The following is a 22365-nucleotide window of genomic DNA, read 5'->3' as shown; positions in this document are numbered from 1 at the left end:
AGTGACTTTGCAGTGTCCTATGTGATCCTGAACCCGAGAACGAGGCCTTCTCTGTGCGCTGCGCTCAAGCAACGTCGAGGGACGATCGGTTTCGATTACGAGCATCATCGAGCGACATCCCTCTGGACAGCGGATGCAGTCCCCTGACCATCGGGATCTCCTTCTCCCGGCGGGGCGGTCTGTTACGTCTCGCCTACGACGCGCGGTATAGCCGGCGCGGATGCAACGGACGCCGCGGCTTCGTTCATCGCGGCCGCAACGCCTCCCGCCAAGCGCGTCCAGGCAGGTTTCAGTGCCACGTGTCGTCGTGCGTGTGTGTGTGTGTGTGTGCATGTTGATGCCCACGCTTGTCAAAGCGCGGCAGCCGGGGAGAGGAGCTCCCCAACTGGGAGGCGAGGAGGTCTGACCGGCGCCGGCCTGGCGGACGCGCCCGTCACGTCTGGACATGTTCAAGCGTCGCCGTATCGGACGCCTCTTCCCAAGCCGTTCCTTCTTGCCCTCGACTCCGTGGGTATAAAACGCCGCTGCCCCGGACGCCGAGAGAGACTTCGATTCCTTCCTTCGAGTAACGTGGTCGCCCTGACCGGCTGCTCTTTTGAGATGCCAGAATAAACAAGTTGTTCTGTTGCCAGTCGACTCATCCTTTGCCGGGACCTTCGGATGTTTCCAGCTTTGCCCCAGGCCGCCAGGCCAACGCTACCCTTGGGGCTTGCAACCCTTTTGCAACACGCGCAATACCATCACTGCCTGTTCGATGTAGAAAAAGACAAAACTTAAAAAGCTGCTTGCCTAGAAGGGAGTGACGGCTTCTTAAGGAACAGCAAAGAGAGTGAGAGAAGCTGACCTGATACTTCCCTCGCCACATCAGAGTATTCTCGGCCATGGCGCTGTTCCTGTTCTCGGTCGACGGTCGCGCGATAACCTTCAAATCACGCTAGACTGTACACTGCGGATCATACAAATGCAAATCTATGTTTAAGAAAGCGCAGTTTCTGGGTCACGCCAAGGATAAGCTTCAGCGTGAAATTATCGAAGGCTTTTTTTATTAGGAAAGCTGATGACAATTGCATCAGCACGGCTTCACTGTCATTGCTGGAGAATTAAATGGTTTTTCGGAAGATTGTGATTAGGTTTCACCTCATGATAACTGAATGTATTTAAACGTCGAGCTTTTTCAAATAAAATCAGCTGGAAGTGAAGCACAGTCATGTCTTGTTTGTTCCCTGTCTTCTGTGTGCGTTTTATTCATGCTGCGAAACTTTTTTGCATTGTAGATCGGACTCCTTTTCGGACGCGTACGCGAGCGCCCGTGCGCTGACGCTGATGTCTAGCACGGACAGATATATCGGCATCTCGCCGAGGTCCGCTGGCGTCTTCTCCAGTGAGCATGCGCAGACCGGTTCTGGCGTACGCCAAGAGCGCCGACGCTGGGCGCATACGCCCAGGCAGCACCCTTCCGACCCGCCGGACAGCGTCTCAGCTGGCTCTTCGCACAGCGTAGCGTCGAAGGCAGTGGCTGCAGCGCCGTCCAGCGCTAACTCCATCGACACATCCTATGCGTACGGGCGGAGCTCCTACGCGCGCGGGCGTGCGGTGGAGCCTTTCTGCGCATGCGCGAGGCGCGACGCGCGAGCGGGGCGCAGATATCTGTACATGTCAGATATCCGCGCCTGCGCACTGGCGCTCGCGCGCGCGTCGGAAGCGGGGTGCGCTTTGCAACAATCGGAGGACCGCGGAGCTCTCGGGGAATTTTTTGTTCATCGCTTGGAGCTCTTTCAGGTTCCCCCCACTTGAAATTCTTTCCGTCGGCTCGAGGGCGAATGAGCTAGCGAATGAGCTTTTCGACGCCCGTTGCGGCGCGGCGCTGAGCGCGCAGGGGCTCTGCACATACGCGAGGAAGTGCTCATGGAGTTGCCGTTTTTTTTATTTTTATTTTTTTTTGGGGGGGGGAGGCAGCTGGCTGAGCACTGCCAAGAGAACTAAGAGGGTCGTGGGCGGCGTGCCCCCTGGAGCCCCCTCTGGATACCTGCCTGCCATGAATATTCGAAACTTCGTGGAAGGAAGCTCGCACAACTTCGTTTTGCTATCCGCCCGGCTAGGTACAGCGACTGGCTTCTTCCAGTAACCCACCGTAGCACGGCCGTCGCTCTGCTCTGGGCAAATCTCGGAGAATTTATGCCAAATGCCCGAGCACGAAGCTTTACGGCAGTCGGCAGCGACAGAATCAGCACCCACCCATTTCGGCAGCCGTTACAATTCAGTGGGGTCATATGCCCGCACATGCAGAACTGACGCCAACCAATATTTATTTTTGCCCAGCGTTCCGGGGCCAACTTGACCCGTTTTTCAAGGGTAACTAAAGTGTGTGCTAGCAGCAGCGGGGGGGGGGGGGGGGGGCGCCTTCGCTGTCCCTTTGTTAGTACGTGGTGTAGTCAGCTAACGTAAGCGGAGGGGAGCGTTCCTGGAGTCCTATTCATCGCCGTCTTCGTGAGCCGGATGTTCCATGACTGGACATGTGGCCTCGTGAACAGGCTCGGCTCCACGGCCAATACGCTCACCTCCTCAAAGGCTATTCCGTGGTCAGCACGTTCGGAGTGTGCGGCGATGGGGTTGGCTTCTGAATTCATTAGCCAGATATCCTTCTTATGTTGCCTTATTCGTTGGAGGAGATTTTTTGCTTCGCCGCTGTATGAGGACGAGCACTTGGAGCATGTGTTCTGTTAGTTCAATATAGTTCTGTAAGCGACACCCGGTTGTTTTTTCTCTGGTGAGGTGGGGTGGTCTTTCGGTCGTGGTAAGAAGCTGCTTATTGTTGAAACAGGTTTGTGGGCCGCGTAGATTTCATGTTTTCCCAGAATGCGTGTAAGTTCCTCGCTGGTTCCCCTCAGGTATGGAAGCACAACGCGCACGCGTTTCTTTGTTTTACTGCTGGCTGGTCCCCCTGTCCTCCGAGCCTGACGGCGAGCAACGCGTTGAATAAAGCCACGTGTGTAGCCGTTCTGCAGGTCGGCGAAAACGGTGACTTCTTCCTTTCGCCGCCTCAGAGGAGTAGATTGACTTTCCTCTCCTCAGTAGAGAGGAGACGGCGGAAGCTTTGTGGCTAGTAGTGTGGTTACAATTGAAATTTAGGTAGCGACCGGTATGAGTCGGCTTCCTATACACACCCAACTTTAGATCTCCCCCTTTTCTTCTTATAAATGCGTCCAGGAATGGCAATGTGCTGTTTACCTCTCGTTGCATTGTGAACTGAATAGAAGGCTCGACTGAGATGAGGTATGCACGGAAATTTTCGACCTGCGATGTCGTCAATGTAACAAATGAAAACTTTTGGTTTTTCTTGAAATGACATCAGCGCTTTCTCTTCGATGGCCTCCATTGTCAGGTTGGCAGCAGCCACCGATATCGCGGCGCCCATGGCAGTGCCGCTAGTCTGCTTATAAAATTCTCCTCTGGCGGACTTCCGTCGATGTTTTCGTTCAAATGCCTCCAGCAATGCGCGCATGAGGGCTTTTAATGAAGCCGGGACTTATTTCAGCGAATCATGCGGCAGCTAATCTAAACTGATACAGACTCAGTCCCTTACTACTCCAGCTGCGGCCTTTTCAGAGGCCCCGAAAAGCTTGCTTTCACAGCACCAGATTCTGCTGCCTGGAAAGCTGGTCTAATCTAGTCTAAGACTGGGAAGCTTCATCACAATGCTGTGGAGCCCACTTATAACAAATCAGGTATAGGGATTAACGCACTATACAGGGCAGCCGCCGTTGCAGGAAAGCTTCCTGCGCAAAATACATTGAACTAGCCATTGGATACCTTCAGCCCGGAGCTCCACGAAAGATTCATTGGTATCGTTGCTTGCGGTGTGCGCAGCGAGTAATATGTCCTCTACTGCTTGAGCTGAAGAGCTGGGAAATCTGTTCTGGTCTTGACCGATGGAGGTCAGCACCGATAGTGCATGGCTAAAGCGTGGTTTCGTCCTCCTTCATGCACAAGTCATATGATGGAGCAATTATATAACTTGGCAGTCGTCTCCTACTTCACTACTACAGAGGCATACAGTTTGCAGTTTTTAAGGCGATAGCTGCAAACTGTATGTCTCTGTAGTAGTGTGTAGCAGTTTTTAAGGCGATAGTGGAAGTTGTTCTGTATCAGAACGCTGCCTTCACAACTCTGCAGTTTTTTGATAATCTGTGCTATAATCAGGGAGGCACCGCTTCCTTTTTGCCACAGCGATGAAAGTGGAGGCTGCTAGGCCGCTATTGGAACCCGGTGGGTCGGCAGCAGCCGCCCAGAGGAAGCGCCTGCACAGCGAGAGTGACTCGAGCAGCCAGGGCACTGTTGTGTACTCGGTGCCAAGTGAAGACTCCTCGTCCTCGGCTGACGACGGTTTCATACCGGTTGTTGGCAAGAAGGCCAAGCGCAGACTGCGTAGACATGCCGAATCGTCCTCGTCGAGCACGTCAACGGTGTCCTCATCAAGAACTCCAACGATCATCACGGCGCGAGGTTCCTCGGCGCGTACAGCCTTGTTTGTGCCGTTGAACCCAACGGACAACTTCAACCTCCTGAACAGGCAAGCCATCTCTATTTATCTGGAGAGCCTCGTACCGGGAGGCATTAAAGATGTCAGAATAAACCCGTTCAAAAACGTCATTGCCACTGATGTGGTGGAGCGAAGTGCACTAGAGATTTAGCCACAATCACCAAACTCGGCAACATCAGTGTACGCTCCCTTATTCTCCAGGACAGCGGCACTACGGCTGGCGTAATCTACAACGTCGACATCGCCATCAGTGACGCAGATTTACCCGTGTTGATCAAGCTGACAACCAACGGCATTTCCATCATTCAAGTTCAGCGGTTAGGAAGATCTACATGCATCAAGCTGACGTTCAAGAGTGACTACATACCATCGTACGTGAAGGTTGGGCACTTTCGTCATCCAGTTCGACCTTTTGTGCCTAAGCCCCTTCAATGCAGGAAGTTCATGAGGATCGGCCACGTGAGCGGCGTCTGCATCAACTCCATCGTGTGCCCGTGATGCTCCGAGTCACACAGCGGTGACGTTTGCCGCGCGACTACCTTGAAAGGCGCCAACTGCCATGGCCCTCATGACTTCCTCGAAAGACTGCCCCCGTCTAATGACCGAGCGGGCGGTACTGAAGCAAATGGTGCGAGACCATTCTACGCACAAAGAAGCCGCCGCAAAAGTGCGACGACGTCGTTCGCGCCGCCGAAGGTCGTCAAAGAAAGCAGTCACATTTGAGAAGAATGCCCCAAACGCAACCGCAGCTTGTCCCCGCCTCCACCAAAAACCGTACCAAATCAAGGGAGCCCAGCGCTTGGTGAGGCTGGACCTGCTGCCTCAGATGCAACTTGGCCACCACTGCCAAAAACTTCTACGCCTACTGTGTCAGGGATGTTGGCGCACACAGGGCAGTGTGCAGCGCCTACGAATGATCCAGCCAACAGGCACGATCAAGGCCATGGCCCAGATATGCAAGTGATTGCAATGCTAACGTCACTAATGAATGCCATGCGTGCTCTGCTTTCCAGCCTACGCACGCCAGCAGCAAATAGCGCACTTCAAGTGCTGGACGCGCTACATCCAGTTCTTGCGGCTCTACAGTAGAAGGCATCATGGCTCCTTCGGACCTGTCTTTTCAAAAGAAAGTCAAGCAAGCTTTCATTTTCCAGTGGAATGCTCGTGGACTGCAGTCCCGGATTTCCGATTTACGGCACTACGTCTACGATAATCACTTCCCCATTCTTGTGATTTGTGAACCGAAGATCCCGGCAATTTTGCGAATATTCGGTTATGAGGCATTTGAATCACCCACGCGCAACAGATCCAGCAAAGTCATCGTCTACATTCGACGTAAACTTACATATGTGCAACATTCAGTTCCTCCGAACGAAGACAGTCAGTACGTTTGCCTGACAGTGAAGAGCCGAGACCTGACGTTTACGCTACTGGCGGTGTACTTGGCGCCATCAAGTCGTTTCGACGCCAGAAGGTTGACGGGTTTGATGGCAGCTACACCTGATCCGTGGGTGATTATGGGTGACTTCAATGCTCATCACACCATGTGGGGAGGCGTTAGGGTGGACGTTAGGGGAAGACAGCTTGTGTCCTTCGCCTCTGACCTTGACCTCCAGTGCCTTAATGACGGAAGCCCGACCTATATTCGAGGGGTGACTTATAGCAGCTGTTTGGACTTGACTTTCGTTTCACAGTGCCTTACCAACAGCGTCCGGTGGTTTTCGGATGTAGAAACCTATGGCAGCGACCATGTCCCAACTTATCTGATTATTACCGGCCATTCCACATTTTCCCCAGCCACGTGTAGGCAGCGCATTGACTGGACAGTTTTTAAATTACTTATGAAGGCTGCTTGCACAGAGGGCTTCTCTACCGGTCTTGAACAAAAAATTAAGGAAGCCAAGGAACACGCCACCTGCCCCTTTAACCCTGTCGCTAACTACACCGATTTTGACTTCGAATTGCAGCGACTGCGATCACAACGGCGCAGGGCAGAGCGCAGACACCGACGCAAAATGTCGCGCCTAGACCTAAGAGATGCTAGGCGCATACAGAAGAAGATTCAGCGCAGAATTCAGGCACTGCAAATACAACGCTGGAGGACATTTTGCCAAACACTTGATCCACGGAAGCCGTTGTCACGCGTTTCGAGTGTAATTCGGGGTCTTCGCACGTCCCCTCAACAGCGCTACCCGTTCAAATCCATAGCGCTCCACCAAAGGCGCAGTGTGGTTGAGATAGCCGAAGATTTCTGCGCAAGAATAACAGGCCCTCCGAATCCAGGCGCACCGCTGCACTGCAACAATGTTCCACCCTCACAGGATTCTCGGATGGATGTACTATTCTCCATGGAAGAACTTGATGCTGCGCTGGCTTGTTGTAGAAGGTCGTCATCACCAGGGCCCGATGGTGTGACGTATTCCGCACTTACCAACCTTGACCAAGAAGTTCGACGGGCTCTTTTTGACACTTATAACAAGTCATGGACTGCTGGCATAGTTCCTCATGATTGGAAGACCAGTCGTCTGGTTCCACTTCTTAAGCCGGGGAAATCACCGCTCGACCTTTCATCATACCGTCCAATTGCACTCGCCAGCTGCGTCGGTAAAGTCATGGAAAGAATGCTGCTCACACGCGTGGAATGGTACTTGGAGCGATATCAGATTTATCCAACCTTCATGTCTGGGTTCCGACGGGGCCGCTCTTCTATCGACAACGTGGTTGACATTGTAACGTCGGTGCACCACAGCAAAAGTTTGAAAAGATTGACCGTGGCATTGTTTTTGGATATCAACGGCGCGTACGACAACGTAACGCATCAGGCCATTTTGGACGCAATGGAAGCTGCTGAGATCGGAGGCCGCACGTTCAGCTGGATACGCAGCTATTTATCAGAGGTCGTTTTTTGTTCTGACTGCTGACGGACCAACGTCCTTACACCGAAATTCGCGCGGAGTCCCTCAGGGTGGAGTGCTGAGCCCAGTTCTCTTCAACCTTTCTCTCATCGGCCTGGTCGACGTATTGCCACAATCTGCTCAGATCTCGGTATATGCAGACGACATCTGTATTTGGGCATCAGGGGTGAACCGTCCTCAAGTTCGTGCAAGACTTCAAAAGGCGGCATCGATATTGACATCTTATCTTCGCTTGAAGGGTCTGAACATTTCGACCGAAAAGTGTTCACTTGTGGCGTTCACACGCAAAGTAATGTCACCTTACACCATTCGCATCAATGGCGAAGCCATTCCCTATGAGAGAAGCCACAGATTCCTTGGTGTTATCATCTACAGGAACCTCTAGTGGAGTCCGCATATCTACGACATGAGAAAGAGACTAATTGCGATTGTCCACGTCCTCTCCTTCCTCGGGGGAAAGTACTGGCGCGCATCAGTGCGCTCGATGCTACAACTGTACCGTTCCCTATTTCTGGGCTACATGCGGTACAGTCTTTCGATATTAAGTTCCATTAGAAAGACACATATCACGACTCTTCAAAGTGTGCAAGCGCAAGCTCTCCGTATCTGCTTAATGCGGCGAGTTGGGCGTGTTGGTACATAGTTTTCTGGAAAAACAGCGCTGAACAGACGAGGACAGAGACGAGGCGACACGGACGGGCGCTGAACTGACAATCAGATATATAGCCAATCAATCAGATATATAGATATATAGCCTGGGAGAGGGCTGCGTCAGCACAGCCTCTATCGCCCTTTCACCAAAAGAGCTGACTTTTCTGAGCATGCGCGAACGGTAGCTACACTACGTTTATAAGTGTGAATCCCTTCAATAAAATTTGTTGTCAGTTCAGCGTCCGTATCTGCCTTGGATTGCCTATATGTGCATCAACAGCAGCCACTGTTCTTGTTGCCCGTGAACATCCTGTTACTACATACATTGCTGTTGACACCATGAGAACACATATTCGGCACCTCACACGGGTTCCCTGATATCACCTCGCAACACTCCCAATAATTAGGCCGCGTACTGCATTCGCCAAAGTCATTGAAGCCCATCGCGCAAATCTTCCATCGGAGTTCACACCTGCGTCAAGACCGTGCTCACCCTTATGGAGTCTTCATGAACCTCGGGTTCACCTCCGTATTCCCGGTATTACGAAGAAAGCTGGTGCATCACTCTCCGCTCACAAACAACTGACATTGAATCACCTGCATTATTACCACCGTCACCGCATACATGTTTACACAGACTTATAATAAACTGCACACCTCCAACCAAAAATTTTAACTTTAACCCAACGTTTCGAAGCCGACTCGGCTCCTTCATCAGGGGTGACTGAGGGCAGTAGCTAAGCGTCTTTAAGTATAGAGGGGAGGAGGGGGAGGGGTCAAAGGAACAAAAGGTGTGACGCGAAAGGCGCCGGGGAGGGGAGGGGGGTTTAGGCTGTTAGTCACGCTGGCGCACTGCAGGGAGGTGGTGAATGGCGACTTTTTATGCGAAGCATAATAGGGACATTACTTAGCTCAACCATAGCCCAGCCTGGCGCGGCCGCGACCACCAAGGCTAACTCCCGCTCCTCCCGCTAGGGGCGCTGCAGCCGAGCACGTGGTCTGACGTCACGCCAGCTGAGGAGAGACGGGGCTCAACTCGCGCGGTCGCCGCGCGGCCGCGACCACCAAGGCTAACTCCCGCTCCTCCAGGAGATTGCTAAACAACGAAGAGACTAGCCTGACTTAAGGGCAGGCGATACCGAATCCCTTTCACAAATCTATTATGCTTCGCATCCTAGGCTTAACCTTAGCTAAGCCAGGCCATTTTTTTTCGTTGAGTTGAAGAGCGAAGTCCCTGGGCATACACTGGGGGCAGGTTTCCTTTTGTGCGGTTGATATTGTTCGGGGTGGTTTGGATATGCCAGGATTCCAGAAGGAGCCTTTTGTGGTAACTTGTTTCGGTTCCGAGGATGCGGGTTTCTTTGAAGTTGATTCTATGGTCGGAGTCCTCGGAATGTTCGGCTACTGGATTGCGTTCTCTTGCGAATTTGCGGACGTCGTTTTTATGTTGCCGAATTCTTTGAAATTTTTGGCTTCGCCGATGTAGCTTGCGTCACAGTAGGCGCATGGAATTTTGTAGAGAATGCCTTGGGTTATTTCTCTCGGCGGCCGGTCTTTGGGAACAGGTAGGCAAAGCGCAACAGTGTTTGTGGGCTTGTGCGCAACCTGGAGACCCGATTTTTTCAGGATTCGGGCGATGGTCTCGCTGACACCTCCGACATAAGGTAAAGTGACGTATTTTGGTGGTGGCGTTGGTCTTTGTGCGTTGATTTCGTGACGAATGTTGTATTTTTGACGTCGAATGGTTTTTTGAATAAAGTCTCTCGAGTATCCGTTCATGATGAGTTCTTTGAATATCGTGCGTTGTTCTTTTCTTCTGTCAAGTTCTGTGCTGCAGTGTGTCTCAACTCTTCTGAACAGCGTCTTCACCACTGATGCTTTATGGACTGTCAGGTGGTTCGAAGAGAAGTGAAAATACCTGCCTGAGTGGGTTGGTTTGCGGTATACAGATAATTGAAGGGTATTGTGGTTTCGGGACACGAGGACGTCCAAAAACGGCAGGGAGTTTTCTTATTCCACCTCTAGCGTGAACTGAATGTCAGGTTTTGCGGAGTTTAAATGACGAATGAAATTTTGAGTCTGAGATCTTTTGATGACGGCGAAGCAGTCGTCGACATACCTGAGGAAAATCTTTGGTTTCGGGTGGAATGAGTTGAGGGCTCGATGTTCGATATGTTCCATGGTTAAATTGGCCATGACGACAGAGGTGGATGCTCCCATTGGTGTTCTTTTCACTTGTCGGTAAAATTCCCCGTTTGACGAGAAGTAAGTGTTCGATAGGCACACCTCCAGGAGGCGGCACACATCATTTACACTCAGCGATGTTCGTGCGCTGAGTGTGTCGTCGCGTTGCAGGGCGTCTCGGGTAGCGGTCACCGCAAGCTTCACGGTTTGTTTGTGAAAAGGAACACCACATCGAAGGAGACAAGGCATTCGTCGGCCTCAAAGGTGGCTTGGGACACCAGTTCGATGGAGTGACTGGAATGACGGATATGGGTCGCTGTTTTTCTTGCGATTGAGGATATGAGTTTGTGAAGGTATTCTGACAACGAGCGAAGAGGGGAACACCGGAAGTCGACAATCGGGCGTAAAGAGATACAATAATACAACATTTTGGGCGAGTTGGTTACCTACATTCATTATTACAGCGCAAAGACGGCACAGAACAAGAAGGGGACACAACAGCGCGGTTGTGTCCCCTTCTTGTTCTGTGCCGTCTTTGCGCTGTAATAATGAATGTACGTAAAGAGATCCCCGGTTTGTGGACTTAGCGCAGGCCGTAGGATGCTCAAGCCGATCCGTTGGTGCTCAATAAATGAAGGTAGAGGTTTCGGAAGGTGGGGTGTTTTTGGAATACTTCTTTCAATGTTTTGTTTAGCCTTGCTTGGGTAGTGGTTGTGGGGTCCATCTTCAATTTTGCATATTCTTGACTGCTGAGTAAGGTGGATATTTTCTCTTCGTAGCCCCGTCTGTCCAGAACGACTGTTGTGTTGCCCTTGCCCACTGGGAGGATCACTATGTTGGTGTCTGTCTTTGGGTCTTGCAGGGCTTGCCTTTCATCCGGTGTTAGGTTTGATTCTTTTCGGTGTGCTTGCACTGAATTAAGTACACCTATTGTTTTGAGCCTGACCACTTTTCGTACACCAGGTTCCAGTTGCTGGATACCGACTTCAAACGCAGATACGATTGCTGGAAGGGGGGGGGGGGGGTCTGTTCACCTGGAAGTTGAATTTGTGTCCCTTGGCTAGGATTGACGTTTCGGCGGTTGTGAGCTTCCTGGAGAAGTCGGCGACCATGTCAAAATGGTCCGGTGGGGGTTGTTCGGGCCGGCGTTGAAGTTTCGACAACTTCTCTGTTTGCTTAGTGCGGTGTTTGTCGGCTTCTGATGATGCGGTTTCTTTGGCAAATGCCTCGATAGACGTCACTAGGTTGGGCATCTGGTGCTCGAGTTGTCGGCGGGCGGTTGGTGTCCCAAGCCACCCTTGAGGCCTACGAATGCCTTGTCTCCTTCGACGTGGTGTCCCTTTTCACAAACATCCCCGTGAAGCTTGCGGTGACCGCTACTCAAGACGCCCTGCAACGCGACGACACACTCAGCGCACGAACCCCGCTGAGTGTAAATGATGTGTGCCGCCTCCTGGAGTTGTGCCTATCGAACACATACTTCTCGTCAAACGGGGAATTTTACCGACAAGTGAAAGGAACACCAATGGGAGCATCCATCACTGTCGTCATGGCCAATTTAACCATGGAACACATCGAACAACGAGCCCTCAACTCATTCCACCCGAAACCAAAGATTTTCCTCAGGTATGTCGACGACTGCTTCGCCGTCATCAAAAGATCTGAGACTCAAAATTTCTTTCGCCATTTAAACTCATTAGAACCTGACATTCAGTTCACGCTAGAGGAGGAACAAGAAAACTCCCTGCCGTTTTTGGGCGTCCTCGTGTCCCGAAACCACAATACCCTTCAATTATCTGTATACCGCAAACCAACCCACTCAGGCAGGTATTTCCACTTCTCTTCGAACCACCTGACAGTCCATAAAGCATCAGTGGTGAAGACGCTGTTCAGAAGAGTTGAGACACACTGCAGCACAGAACTTGACAGAAGAAAAGAACAACGCACGATATTCAAAGAACTCATCATGAACGGATTCTCGAGAGACTTTATTCAAAAAACCATTCGACGTCAAAAATACAACATTCGTCACGAAATCAACGCACAAAGACCAACGCCACCACCAAAATACGTCACTTTACCTTATGTCGGAGGTGTCAGCGAGACCATCGCCCGAATCTTGAAAAATTCGGGTCACCAGGTTGCGCAGAATCCCACAAACACTGTTGCGCTTTGCCTACCTGTTCCCAAAGACCGGCCGCCGAGAGAAAGAACCCAAGGCATTGTCTACAAAATTCCATGCGCCGACTGCGACGCAAGTACATCGGCGAAACCAAAAATTTCAAAGAATTCGGCAACATAAAAACGACGTCCGCAAATTCGCAAGAAAACGCAATCTAGTAGCCGAACATTCCGAGGACTCCGACCATAGAATCAACTTCTAAAAAACCCGCATCCTCGGAACCGAAACAAATTACCACAAAAGGCTCCTTCCGAAATCCTGGCATATCCAAACCACCCCGAACAATATCAACCTCACAAAATGAAACCTGCCCGCAGTATATGGCCAGGGACTTTGCTCTTCAACTCAACGAAAAAAAGTCGCCATTCACCACCTCCCTAAACCCCCTCCCCCTCCCACGCGCTTTTCGCGCCACAGCTTTCGTTCCTTTGACTCCTCCCCCTCCTCCCCTCTATACTTAAAGATGCTTAGCTACTCCCTCAGTCAGTTCTTGGGTGGGCATCGTCACTGGCCACTTCCCGGACAGCAATCGGGTTTCCGTCACCATCGCTGCACCGCTGACTCCATTGCAGATCTGGTGTCGACCCTGGAAGACGCGAAGCTCAACTGCCACGTACTGTGCCTGGCTCTCCTCGACATACAAGGCGCCTTCGATAACATCCGACACGAGGCCATACTGGAGGCTCTCAACATCATGAGCATTTCCAACAACCTCCTGGAGTATGTCCGGGGCTTCCTAGCTGACCACCGGGGGTGTGTCCGTCTGGGCAATGTCACCAGCTCCCTGCGACACATCTGGCGTGGCGTACCTCAGGGGAGCGTCCTTAGCCCCCTGCTCTTCAACGCTGTCTTGGCCCGCCTGCCCAACTTCCTGCCCAAGGACCTCCGGCTACCCATCCACGTGGCTATCCACGCGGATGACATTGCCATCTGGCGCCGTGGGCTCCGCAGATGCAGGGTCCACACCATTAAGAACGTGCAGCGGGCTATCAATTCTGTTGCCGCCTTCCTGGAGCGTGCAGGCCTCAGCATCTCCCCCTCCAAAACACAGGCGAAGCTCCTCAACACCTGGGTTGGCGCCCGCCCTGGCCACACCTTCCTCCACGTTGGTGGCCGCGACCTCACCTGGAGCCGCCAAGTGAAATATCTGGGTCTGCTCATTGATGTCCGGCTCACCTGGAACCCGGCAGTGCGCCACTTCCTGGCCCAGTCCTCCAGGATCCAGGGGGCTATACGGTCCCTGTTAGCCAAGGGCAATGGCATCACCCCCAGGCTGGGACTCCAGCTTTACCAAGGCATGGCCGTCCCGCAGTCCACCTACGCTCTACCCCTCGTCCGGCTTACTGTGGCCCAACACTTGACCATCGAGCGTAAACTGCGGGCGGCCATACGACTATGCCTGGGACTCCCTCGCTCCTCTCCTGTGGCTGCCACCCTGGCAGAAGCAGGTTCATGGCCCTTAGAGCTCCTCTCCAGGCGCACCTCCCTCCGCCACCTAGAGCGCCTCCACAACGAGATCGATGGGCGCCCCCTCTTGGACCGCCTTCTCACCAGGCCCAACTCCAAAATGGGTCAGGTGGCCCAGTACTTCGATCTTGTTGGGGGACAGCCCGAGTCTTTCCCCCTCCCTCCTCGCCCGGACCTTGGACACCTCTACGAAGTCCACCTCTCCCTACCTGGCTCCCGGACGAGGCGGAACACTGCTGCTGTGGGCCTACGGCAGGAGGTCGCTGCGGTTCTCCAGGCCGAACCCCATGGCACTGTCCCCATTTTCACGGATGGCTCCGTCCTCCCAGGACCCTGTCCATCTGCGGCTGCAGCCTGCACTGCCCCATCGCTCCACTCGAGCAGACAGGCGAGGCTCCCATTTGTGGCCTCGTCCACAACTGCCGAACTGGCCGCCATCCACTTGGCTGCAGACATCCTGAACGAACACCCTGGGATCAAGGAGGCAGCCATCTATACCGACTCCAGGGCAGCCCTCCAGCTCCTCCTGAGGCCTTTCAAGGGCCCACCCATCGCCCGCAGGCTGGCTTGGCGGCTCGATGAACTGTGCACCAGGGGTACCCGCATCCGGCTGACCTTGGTCCCGGCCCATGTCGGTGTCCTGGGCAATGAGGAAGCGGACTCCCTGGCTAAAGTGGCACACTCCCCAGGAACTCCGCTCTCCAAGAACCTCTGCTCCTTGGACCTTGCAAGGAGCATAGTGGACCGCCTCCTCCTCCTCGATCACCCTGATCCCAGGGTGGCTAACGGCCATCCCACACACCCTCTTCCAAATCTTTCCAAATCTTGGCCTGCACTGCAAGGAGCGCAGCCTCCTCCTGGGGCTCAGGGTAGGCTGCGCCAACACCGGCTCTCGCCTCTTCCGCCTCTCCGACTCCCCTGGGTGCTCCCTCTGCAATTACCCAGGAGAGATAACCCAGCACCTCCTGTGTGATTGCCCTGCCTTTGTGTCCGCAAGGATTATCATGGAGGCGCACTACCGCTCCATGGGCCTCCCCTGCACCTCAGCGGACCACCCTCTCTTCCCCGGCGGTCACCATCCTGCCAAGGCCTTCCGGCACCCCCTCTCCTTCCTGGAGGCCACCGGCCTCTCCGGCCGCCTATAGGCCACAGGGGACGGCATATGTCACCTGACCATCACTGCGGCTGCGCGCCTACCCTCTCCTCTTTCAATCTTTTTTCCCCTCCCCTCCTCCTCCTATGACACGCCGGCAGTGGGCGTGGAGGATAGCCCTCCAGTAGACAAGACCGTGTCTTCCCACTTTCATCCTTCCCTACAACCACAAAAGTCACCCCTGATGAAGGAGCCGAGTCGGTTTCGAAACGTTGGGTTAAAGTTAAAATTTTTGGTTGGAGTTGTGCAGTTTATTATAAGTCTTCAAACCCAACCAGACAGGCAAATCTGTCAAAATGTTTAGTTTTCAATCATGTTTACACAGATGGATCAGTTCACTCAACCAGTTCTGCGGGGCCGGTGGTGATACCGGCCGGATCCATCTTAATGAAAGGGAAGACGACCTATCCGACATCTTCAACTGGTGCGAACTCGCAGCCTTACGGGCTGCGGTAGAGTTCATCAGTCAAGAACCTCCACATGACTGGACGGTTTTCACCGACTCTAAAGCAGCCCTTCAAGCCCTGCAAGCTGCGCTACGCCACGGGTCGCAGGAACTACTTGTTGCTGAGATCCGTCTACTGTACCACGGCACCGTATCCAAAGGTCACGACATCATTTTTCAATGGCTGCCAGGACACTGTGGTATTAACGGTAATCACCAGGCCGACGCGGCTGCGCGTTCTGCCCACAACGACGGACTTCCAGTGAGGGTCCCAATATCAAGACCTGACGCCGCGTGTGGGCTTCGCCCTTTGGCGCTGGAGCTTACACTTTCAGTGTGGAGCACCGGAGAGTTTTGCAACCTCCGCCTAAAGGCACTGGACCCTGGACTGCGCCTTCGTCTTCCACGTAGCTTAGCACGTCGCGAAGCAACATTGTTATGCCGTTAATAGATCGGTGTTGCTTTTACCAACCACTACGGTTTCTGCATGGGGATGGCCGACAGTCCTGCCTGTAAAAGCTGTGGTTGTGAGGAGACCATCGCTCATCTTCTCTGTGAGTGCCCTGCATTTGCGAGTGCAAGACATACACTGTGTTGTGCCCTGGACCGCCTCTATCCTTGCCCATTAACAGAGCAAAAGATCCTCGGTCCGTGGCCACAGCAGTCGACTGCCCTCAAGGCATGCAAGGCACTGTGCCTACTTGAGTGCGACTGGATTGAGTGACAAATTGTGACAGCGTTGTGTGTGTGTGTGTATGTTATGCCTTTTTCCCCTTCTCTCTTCCTCCTTTTAGTCCCCTAATTTCTCTTCCCCAGTGCAGGGTAGCCAACCGGAATCCCTTTCTGGTTAACATCCCTGCCTTTCCCCCCTCTTTATCTATCTAAGGCGATAGCCATTAATGGTTCATACTTGCGTCCGTCCGTTACATTTTGGGTCACGGTCATGTGACATCACAAGGTCGCTGCGCCGTGATGTCACGTGGCATCACAAGGTAACGTGATCTCTCTGCCACGCTCGCACCAGCTGCTCTTCCCTGTCGTGAATGATTTCAAGCGCGGCAAATTCAAATCAGTGCAATCAGTCGCAAATGGCTTTCGCCTTCCCGCAGTTCAGAGATATCTAAGTGCCTCCGACGAATTTTTCTTTAACACACTGTATGCGTCTGGTTTTGGTGTGGACTTTAATAAATGCATCGTTGGACAATAAACCTCAGTTAACTTCGCTTGGCGCCAGTCCTGTGTCTATCGTCACTATGTGCCCTTATCTATTTCCGCTAGAAGCACTTAATTTAAATTAGCCTTCGTACCATGTGCCAATATAGCGTTAACGAAATAATTATTGCAAAATTCATTTTAGTGGATTGCTCAGCAGCTCTAATTTTGCATCTTCTAGGCGGTAACTGCAGATGTTTAGAGATGAACAAACCTTTGGCCATTCGGAAATAGCCACGTGTGTATACTTCGAGTGTTTCCTGTACCAATTGGTTCCAGCTAGGTGACAGTGACGCCTCACAATGCCGAAGGGCGCATCGTTTTCAAAGAATACTTACCGTTTTGAGCACTGAGTGTTTCGTTTACATTGAAAAAAATGTAAATATCGACAGTCACAATTGTGGAGAGTGAGCTGGCACACTGCCCGCGCTCGTTGAACCTCAGATTCAGCTGCATTCCGCGCAATCACCCGCCGCGATGGCTCAGTGGTTAGGGCGCTCGGCTACTGATCCAGAGTGCCCGGGTTCGAACCCGACCGCGGCGACTGTGTTTTTATGGAGGCAAAATGCTAAGGCGCCCGTGTGCTGGGCGATGTCAGTGCACGTTCAAGATCGCCAGGTGGTCGAAATTATTCCGGAGCCCTCCACTACGGCACCTCTTTCTTCTTTCACTCCCTCCTTTATACCTTCCCTTACGGCGCGTTTCAGGTGTCCAACGATATGTGAGACAGATACTGCGCCATTTTCTTTCCCCAAAAACCAATTATTATTATTATTATTATTATTCCCGCGCAATCCTTGAGTGGAAAAGGTTCAACACGGAAGCGCAAGCAGCGGAGCAATAAGTTCAGGCTACATAGAGAAAGGCGCAGATACTGCTGATGAAAGAGAGAAATGAGGGGGGGGGGGGGTACGCTTGGGAATTAGTGACGGACAAGGATAATAAACACATGAGATCAAATGGCGACGGGAGAGGGTAGCCAGTTTCAGTACAGATTTTAAAGGACCTTTCAAACAAAGAAAGCATGAAAAATATCCTACCTCTCTCCTCGGTGTGTAGGAAAAGGTACTGATATTTGTGCTCGGTTTATTTCAGACAAAAATTGCTGGCCCATTAGCATTGCTAAGCACGAATATTGCGCGAAAGCAAGTTTTTGCAGGTGGACACCAACGCTACGTACCTGAAGCGCGTTGAGGAAATCGCACTAAATTCTGGAAAAATGAGCACCCAAATAAGGAGTCCGTTGGTGTATCTTATCTCCTGGCGTGATAAACATGTCGCGTACTGAAGAGCATCATACCAAACGTAGCCCGATTAAAACATCGGCTGGGGAATCTGCTCTGGGGCGCCCCTAGAACACGTTCCCCCCCCCCTCCTTAGGGCGCACCTACTTTAGGCCTACCACAAACCAATACTGTGAAACAGAGCTAGGGGCGTCACCGGCTCGCATGCGTAGAAAGCAGCGCAGATAGGGGCAACTGGTCTGTCTAGGTCCAAGTTGACTGGCGCCTTGTTTCCCCTTTTAGCACCGCAATGTACCTAAGCGAGTCAACCGGTGTCCTTAGACCCTCGCGTGTTTCTCCAGCACCCGTAGCTTTTATTAAGCCACCGTAATTCGTTTGAAAGTCGAATCAAACGCATACACATTCTCCTTCATGCCGTCTTGCTATTTTCTGTGAAAGAAAAAAAAAAGGTTTCTCTGCGTAAGCGCCTAGATCGACAAGCTTGTTGTTCTCTATGGGGAATCTTCGGAATATTTGTTGACCACGCCATATTGTATTACTTGCAACCTCGATCGACGATTGTGTTCGTCACCTGGCTCTTTGCAAATGCTCAGAAACACCTGGATAGTGCATCTCCAGTCCGTTTTGCACGATACTGCGACTCTCATGACAACGACAAGTCAGTGGGGAGAGACAGTGCTTACTTCGACAGGAGCGCTCAGGAAGCGTCGCTTTCAAAGCCAAACCGGTCCGTCTTCACGTGCGATTTTCAGGCGCAGCGTGACATGGCTGTGTCAGTGTTATTACATGTGATTGTGGCCCAAGAACCTTGTTGCCGACAGCACGAGGCATCGTACATGTGCACATGTGCACATGACTGCAAGCTTCGGGACTTCGCGCCGCACCGCCCTCACTTTTCTGGAAATAACAGCCCGCCGAGTACGGTAAGTTTTGTACCATCTTTCGCCTCGAAGAGGTGTCATGTCAGAAAAAAGTAGTGTGTCTTGTATTTAGTAACGACGAAGCTGTACAAGCAGCGTTTTGATCTCTCGTTTAAGAACAACGCACGCACTAAATGGCACCGAGATCGGGAAAGACAAAAAAAAATGATTTTCGCTTTTCTCTTTCTTTCTCGTTCCAGATTATTATTCGTGTAATGTTTTCTCTAAACCTGACTGTCGTGCCATGTACGCAGTACCCAGGGAAACTAATAAGCTTAATTGATTATTATTGCTTGCAGGCCTTGTTAGTGCCAGACAAAAAAAAAAAAATGAGACGTCGTACAGCTGCGCGTGTACTAGGCCCACCATGGTTTTTCACGGCCTAATAGAGCCTGGACTACGTGAACGTTGCAATATATTTGCCATGAAAATATACACTCTCGGTACAATTTTCCTGACATGTTATCGTAGTGTCCTAAATGCCTGCCTTAAACGTTTGCAGCCTAGAGAAAAGCGTAAAAGTGGCATTTTTTTTTATATAGCGCGCAGGTTGAAGCCCCGGCCACAGCTTGTTCTCACGATAGTGCCGTGAAAAGACTTGTTTTCTTTTTTCTCGGAGTGTAATAAGGCAGTGCCCAAATGTAGCCCAATCAAACGACAATGCCCTCGCGGTGTACGCTTAGTTACGGGGCTGCAGTTTATGGCTCGTCGGGTAACATTAAAACTCGCAAGAGATGACAGATGAAAACCACTTTTGAACAGAATCAGAATTAGAATAAACAATAAACAGCTGGCTTGGTCGATGTCGGGGCTTCCCACGACGTATGTAGTACGTACTGAGATCAGCGGCTCTATCTTGCTCTGATGAACCGCCGTATCCGGAGGTGTAATATGTTTGAAAGATGCCTCCGGGTTCGCTGGGGCCACCATGCCTGTCAGTGTCATAAAAAGTCGAATGGGCAGCTTCCATTCTTGCAGCAGAGGTTCTTTCGCGTGCATTGCTGGGGCTTATGTTATTTAGAGCACTGCATTAGCCTTTTTTTTTTTTTAGGCCCGGCCCGCTGGTCCTCTTACTGTGTGTCACGCCGACGCGGAGCAAGCCCCACAGGTCGCACTGGCGGTAGGGAACAATATGGTACAAAATTCTTTGCCTCCTCCTCTGCGCACGCCTAGCTATGCCTACCACCTTAACGGTGCGGAAGCTTGTGAGAGTTCTTGTGCTGCGAAGCTAATCGCTATGTGACCCTGTGGAAGTGGCTTTACTCCGGTTAATGCGCGGGTATCCAGAAGCTTCCCTTATGCGGTGAATATTGAACAAAGAGCAAAATATAGTGCAGTGACAAATCGGAAAGAAATGCATCAGAGCGGCTTATTATGCAGGTTCACTCCGTACGTAGCATGAATTCTAAGCCAAGATTCAGAAAGGTATTAACCGCAGTTTCCGATGTTACAGATGTGATGACAGAAAATGTTATTCATATTATATGTGTGGGTGTCAATCCAAGGCTGTCGGGCAGGTCTGCGGGCCTGGCCCGGGCGCAGAGGAAATGTGCGCTGCCCGTGTAGTCCGAGTTTTCGGGTAGGCCCTGGCCCGTAGAGTGCATAGCGCCAGTGCATTGAAAGCGGTGGCCCTCTGTTACTTATTAGTGGTTCTGTACTTTGATTTCGTTGGGCAGGCTGTTAATGTCTCTTCAGTGACCCACAACCTCTTTTCCGCAGTGCTTGCGGAGTCGCGCTTCATTTAACGCTGGTGGTACTTCCGATGAGTCTCAAGTTAGAGAAAATTAAGAGCAGTTGCGAAGCTATGTCTCATTAGCTACCTCAAACTTACTGCTTCATAAAGGTGGATGTATGTTGTTTTAAATTTTAGCCAAAAGCATCTTCAAATCATTAGCCTGCTTATTTTGTTTAGTATCAAAGCTTGCATATTAATTAGATATCTTCATGTCACTACGCATGCACACTTACTGAAGACATTTGCTGACTGAAGCCGCATCTGTAGCCTACGGTTATGAATAGCAGTTTTCGTACTTTGTGTCCTATTAAAATGAAAAAAAAGTGAAGCTCTGCAAAATCTAGACATAACAGTGGTCTCTATCCAATGTCATGGTTACAGCCGAGCTGAGGCGAGTGACAGGTACGTGGCACTTACCTGTGCGGACCACTCGTGTTTATTTTTCACGCGGTGGTGCTGTGCAGGAAATCAGCTTCTTTGTGGCACTGCCGAAGGGCGAAAGAAGGGGTTGCTGGCCAGCGGGGAGCCAAAGTTTAAATGTTTCCTCATTGTGAAATGAGACTGGCGTACCTCGTAGTGGTACCAACCTTCAGTACAGCATGAGATTGCAGTAAAGTTTGTGCTACTCGCACAGGCCTGTCACTGCCAAATAACTCATTTGTAAGGCGATGGACGCCACAAGGAAGTCATCTTGCATACAGAGATGACTTCATTAGCCTTCAGCTGGCATCAGATTCGAGGTCCGTGGAAATATTTGTGATTTTACAGCCGAAATAACTGCATTGGTATAATTCCTTGAGCTTGTTTAAACACCTTGGTTTAACATTTGGGATGCTGTCCCTACCGCAGTTTCTCTACATTTGCTCTGCATGCTCCAGTGCATTCAAGGAAGCTGTGGGAAAGATTTTCAGAAAAAATAATGCATCCATTAATAACAGACAGTGCGAGGAAAGCTAGTGGCTGCTGCATGGGCCTCACGTGGCCGTCAAGCAACAAGGCAGCAGCCACTACAACCACTTTCCAGTGCAGTTCCACGCAAGCAACATATACAGCACTTAATGTATCGATTGATCCACTGCACTGTTTTGTTTGTTGCTGATTAATTGTCTTGTAAATGCGCTAGATGTTCATGTGTGCGCTTACCAGTAGCTGCCAATGACATTACTTTGTTTTTCGGCTGCTGCAGGAGCCCTCACTTGTTTTACTCATTCTGGGAGTGAGGTTGTTGAATTTATCTGTGTAAACTAGCTGCAGTTGTAGCATTACTCTGATCTGCAGTGTCCTTCTTTCCTGCCTCCTTTTTTATTTGCCTGTGCAGAGGCAGTGAGCTCTTGGGGCTGGCGTGTGTGTTCCGAGCTCGATTCTACCATGACCACAGTGAGCTGGGATTGGTATGATGATATGCATACTCTAACTGTTTCCACAGGTTCAGAGTGTGGCCCTGGTTAAGCTTAAGCAGTTTTTATTTTTTAAAAGCCTATCTGCAATTAATTTTACTGTGGAATGTGTATTTTTGCATCTCTGCATTTCCTGGTATGCTGCTGTTTGAAAATTATTCTGAGTGCTTTCAGCTACATGATTTGCAGAGAGAGAAGTTGGGGAAACGCCATTGTGCCTATGTAATTTCTTGCCAGGTTCAAAATGAATGCAAGATTTAGGGCCGGGGCAAATCTGCACTTGATTTATAAGCATACAGTGTGCCATATAAAACAAGCTA

At 51.3% G+C, this 22365-nt stretch overlaps 2 protein-coding genes across 14 annotated transcripts in view; both read left to right on the top strand.

Annotated features, from left to right (window-relative positions):
* Positions 1-12935: 12935 nt before the first annotated feature.
* On the top strand, positions 12936-14912 carry LOC144121164 (uncharacterized). Its single transcript, XM_077654174.1, has one exon. It carries the CDS (start codon positions 12936-12938, stop codon positions 14910-14912), a length of 1977 nt encoding a protein of 658 aa, XP_077510300.1.
* A 3227-nt stretch (positions 14913-18139) lies between these two features.
* LOC144115531 (uncharacterized) overlaps positions 18140-22365 on the top strand; it is a 147714-nt gene continuing 143488 nt past the window's right edge. For 3 of the 13 annotated variants that reach the window (XM_077649950.1, XM_077649948.1, XM_077649949.1), the window contains exons 1-2: positions 18143-18916; positions 19965-20033. In XM_077649950.1, coding sequence (XP_077506076.1) covers positions 18846-18916; positions 19965-20033 — 140 coding nt within the window. In that variant the 5' untranslated portion in view covers positions 18143-18845. Of the gene's footprint in view, positions 18917-19964; positions 20049-21966; positions 22040-22365 lie in introns of all 13 variants that reach the window. The other 10 variants (XM_077649956.1, XM_077649954.1, XM_077649952.1 and 7 more) reach the window with 9 other exon arrangements.

This window comes from Amblyomma americanum, chromosome 1 (genome assembly GCF_052857255.1).
Source record: "Amblyomma americanum isolate KBUSLIRL-KWMA chromosome 1, ASM5285725v1, whole genome shotgun sequence".
NCBI lineage: Eukaryota > Metazoa > Arthropoda > Arachnida > Ixodida > Ixodidae > Amblyomma > Amblyomma americanum.
The sequence above is the reverse complement of the archived record's forward strand: the minus strand, read 5'-3'. Positions and strand labels throughout refer to the sequence as shown.

Bases quoted from the DNA above. Each gene is read 5' to 3' on its own strand.
- LOC144121164 (XM_077654174.1), top strand. From the start codon at position 12,936: ATGCTTAGCTACTCCCTCAGTCAGTTCTTGGGTGGGCATCGTCACTGG.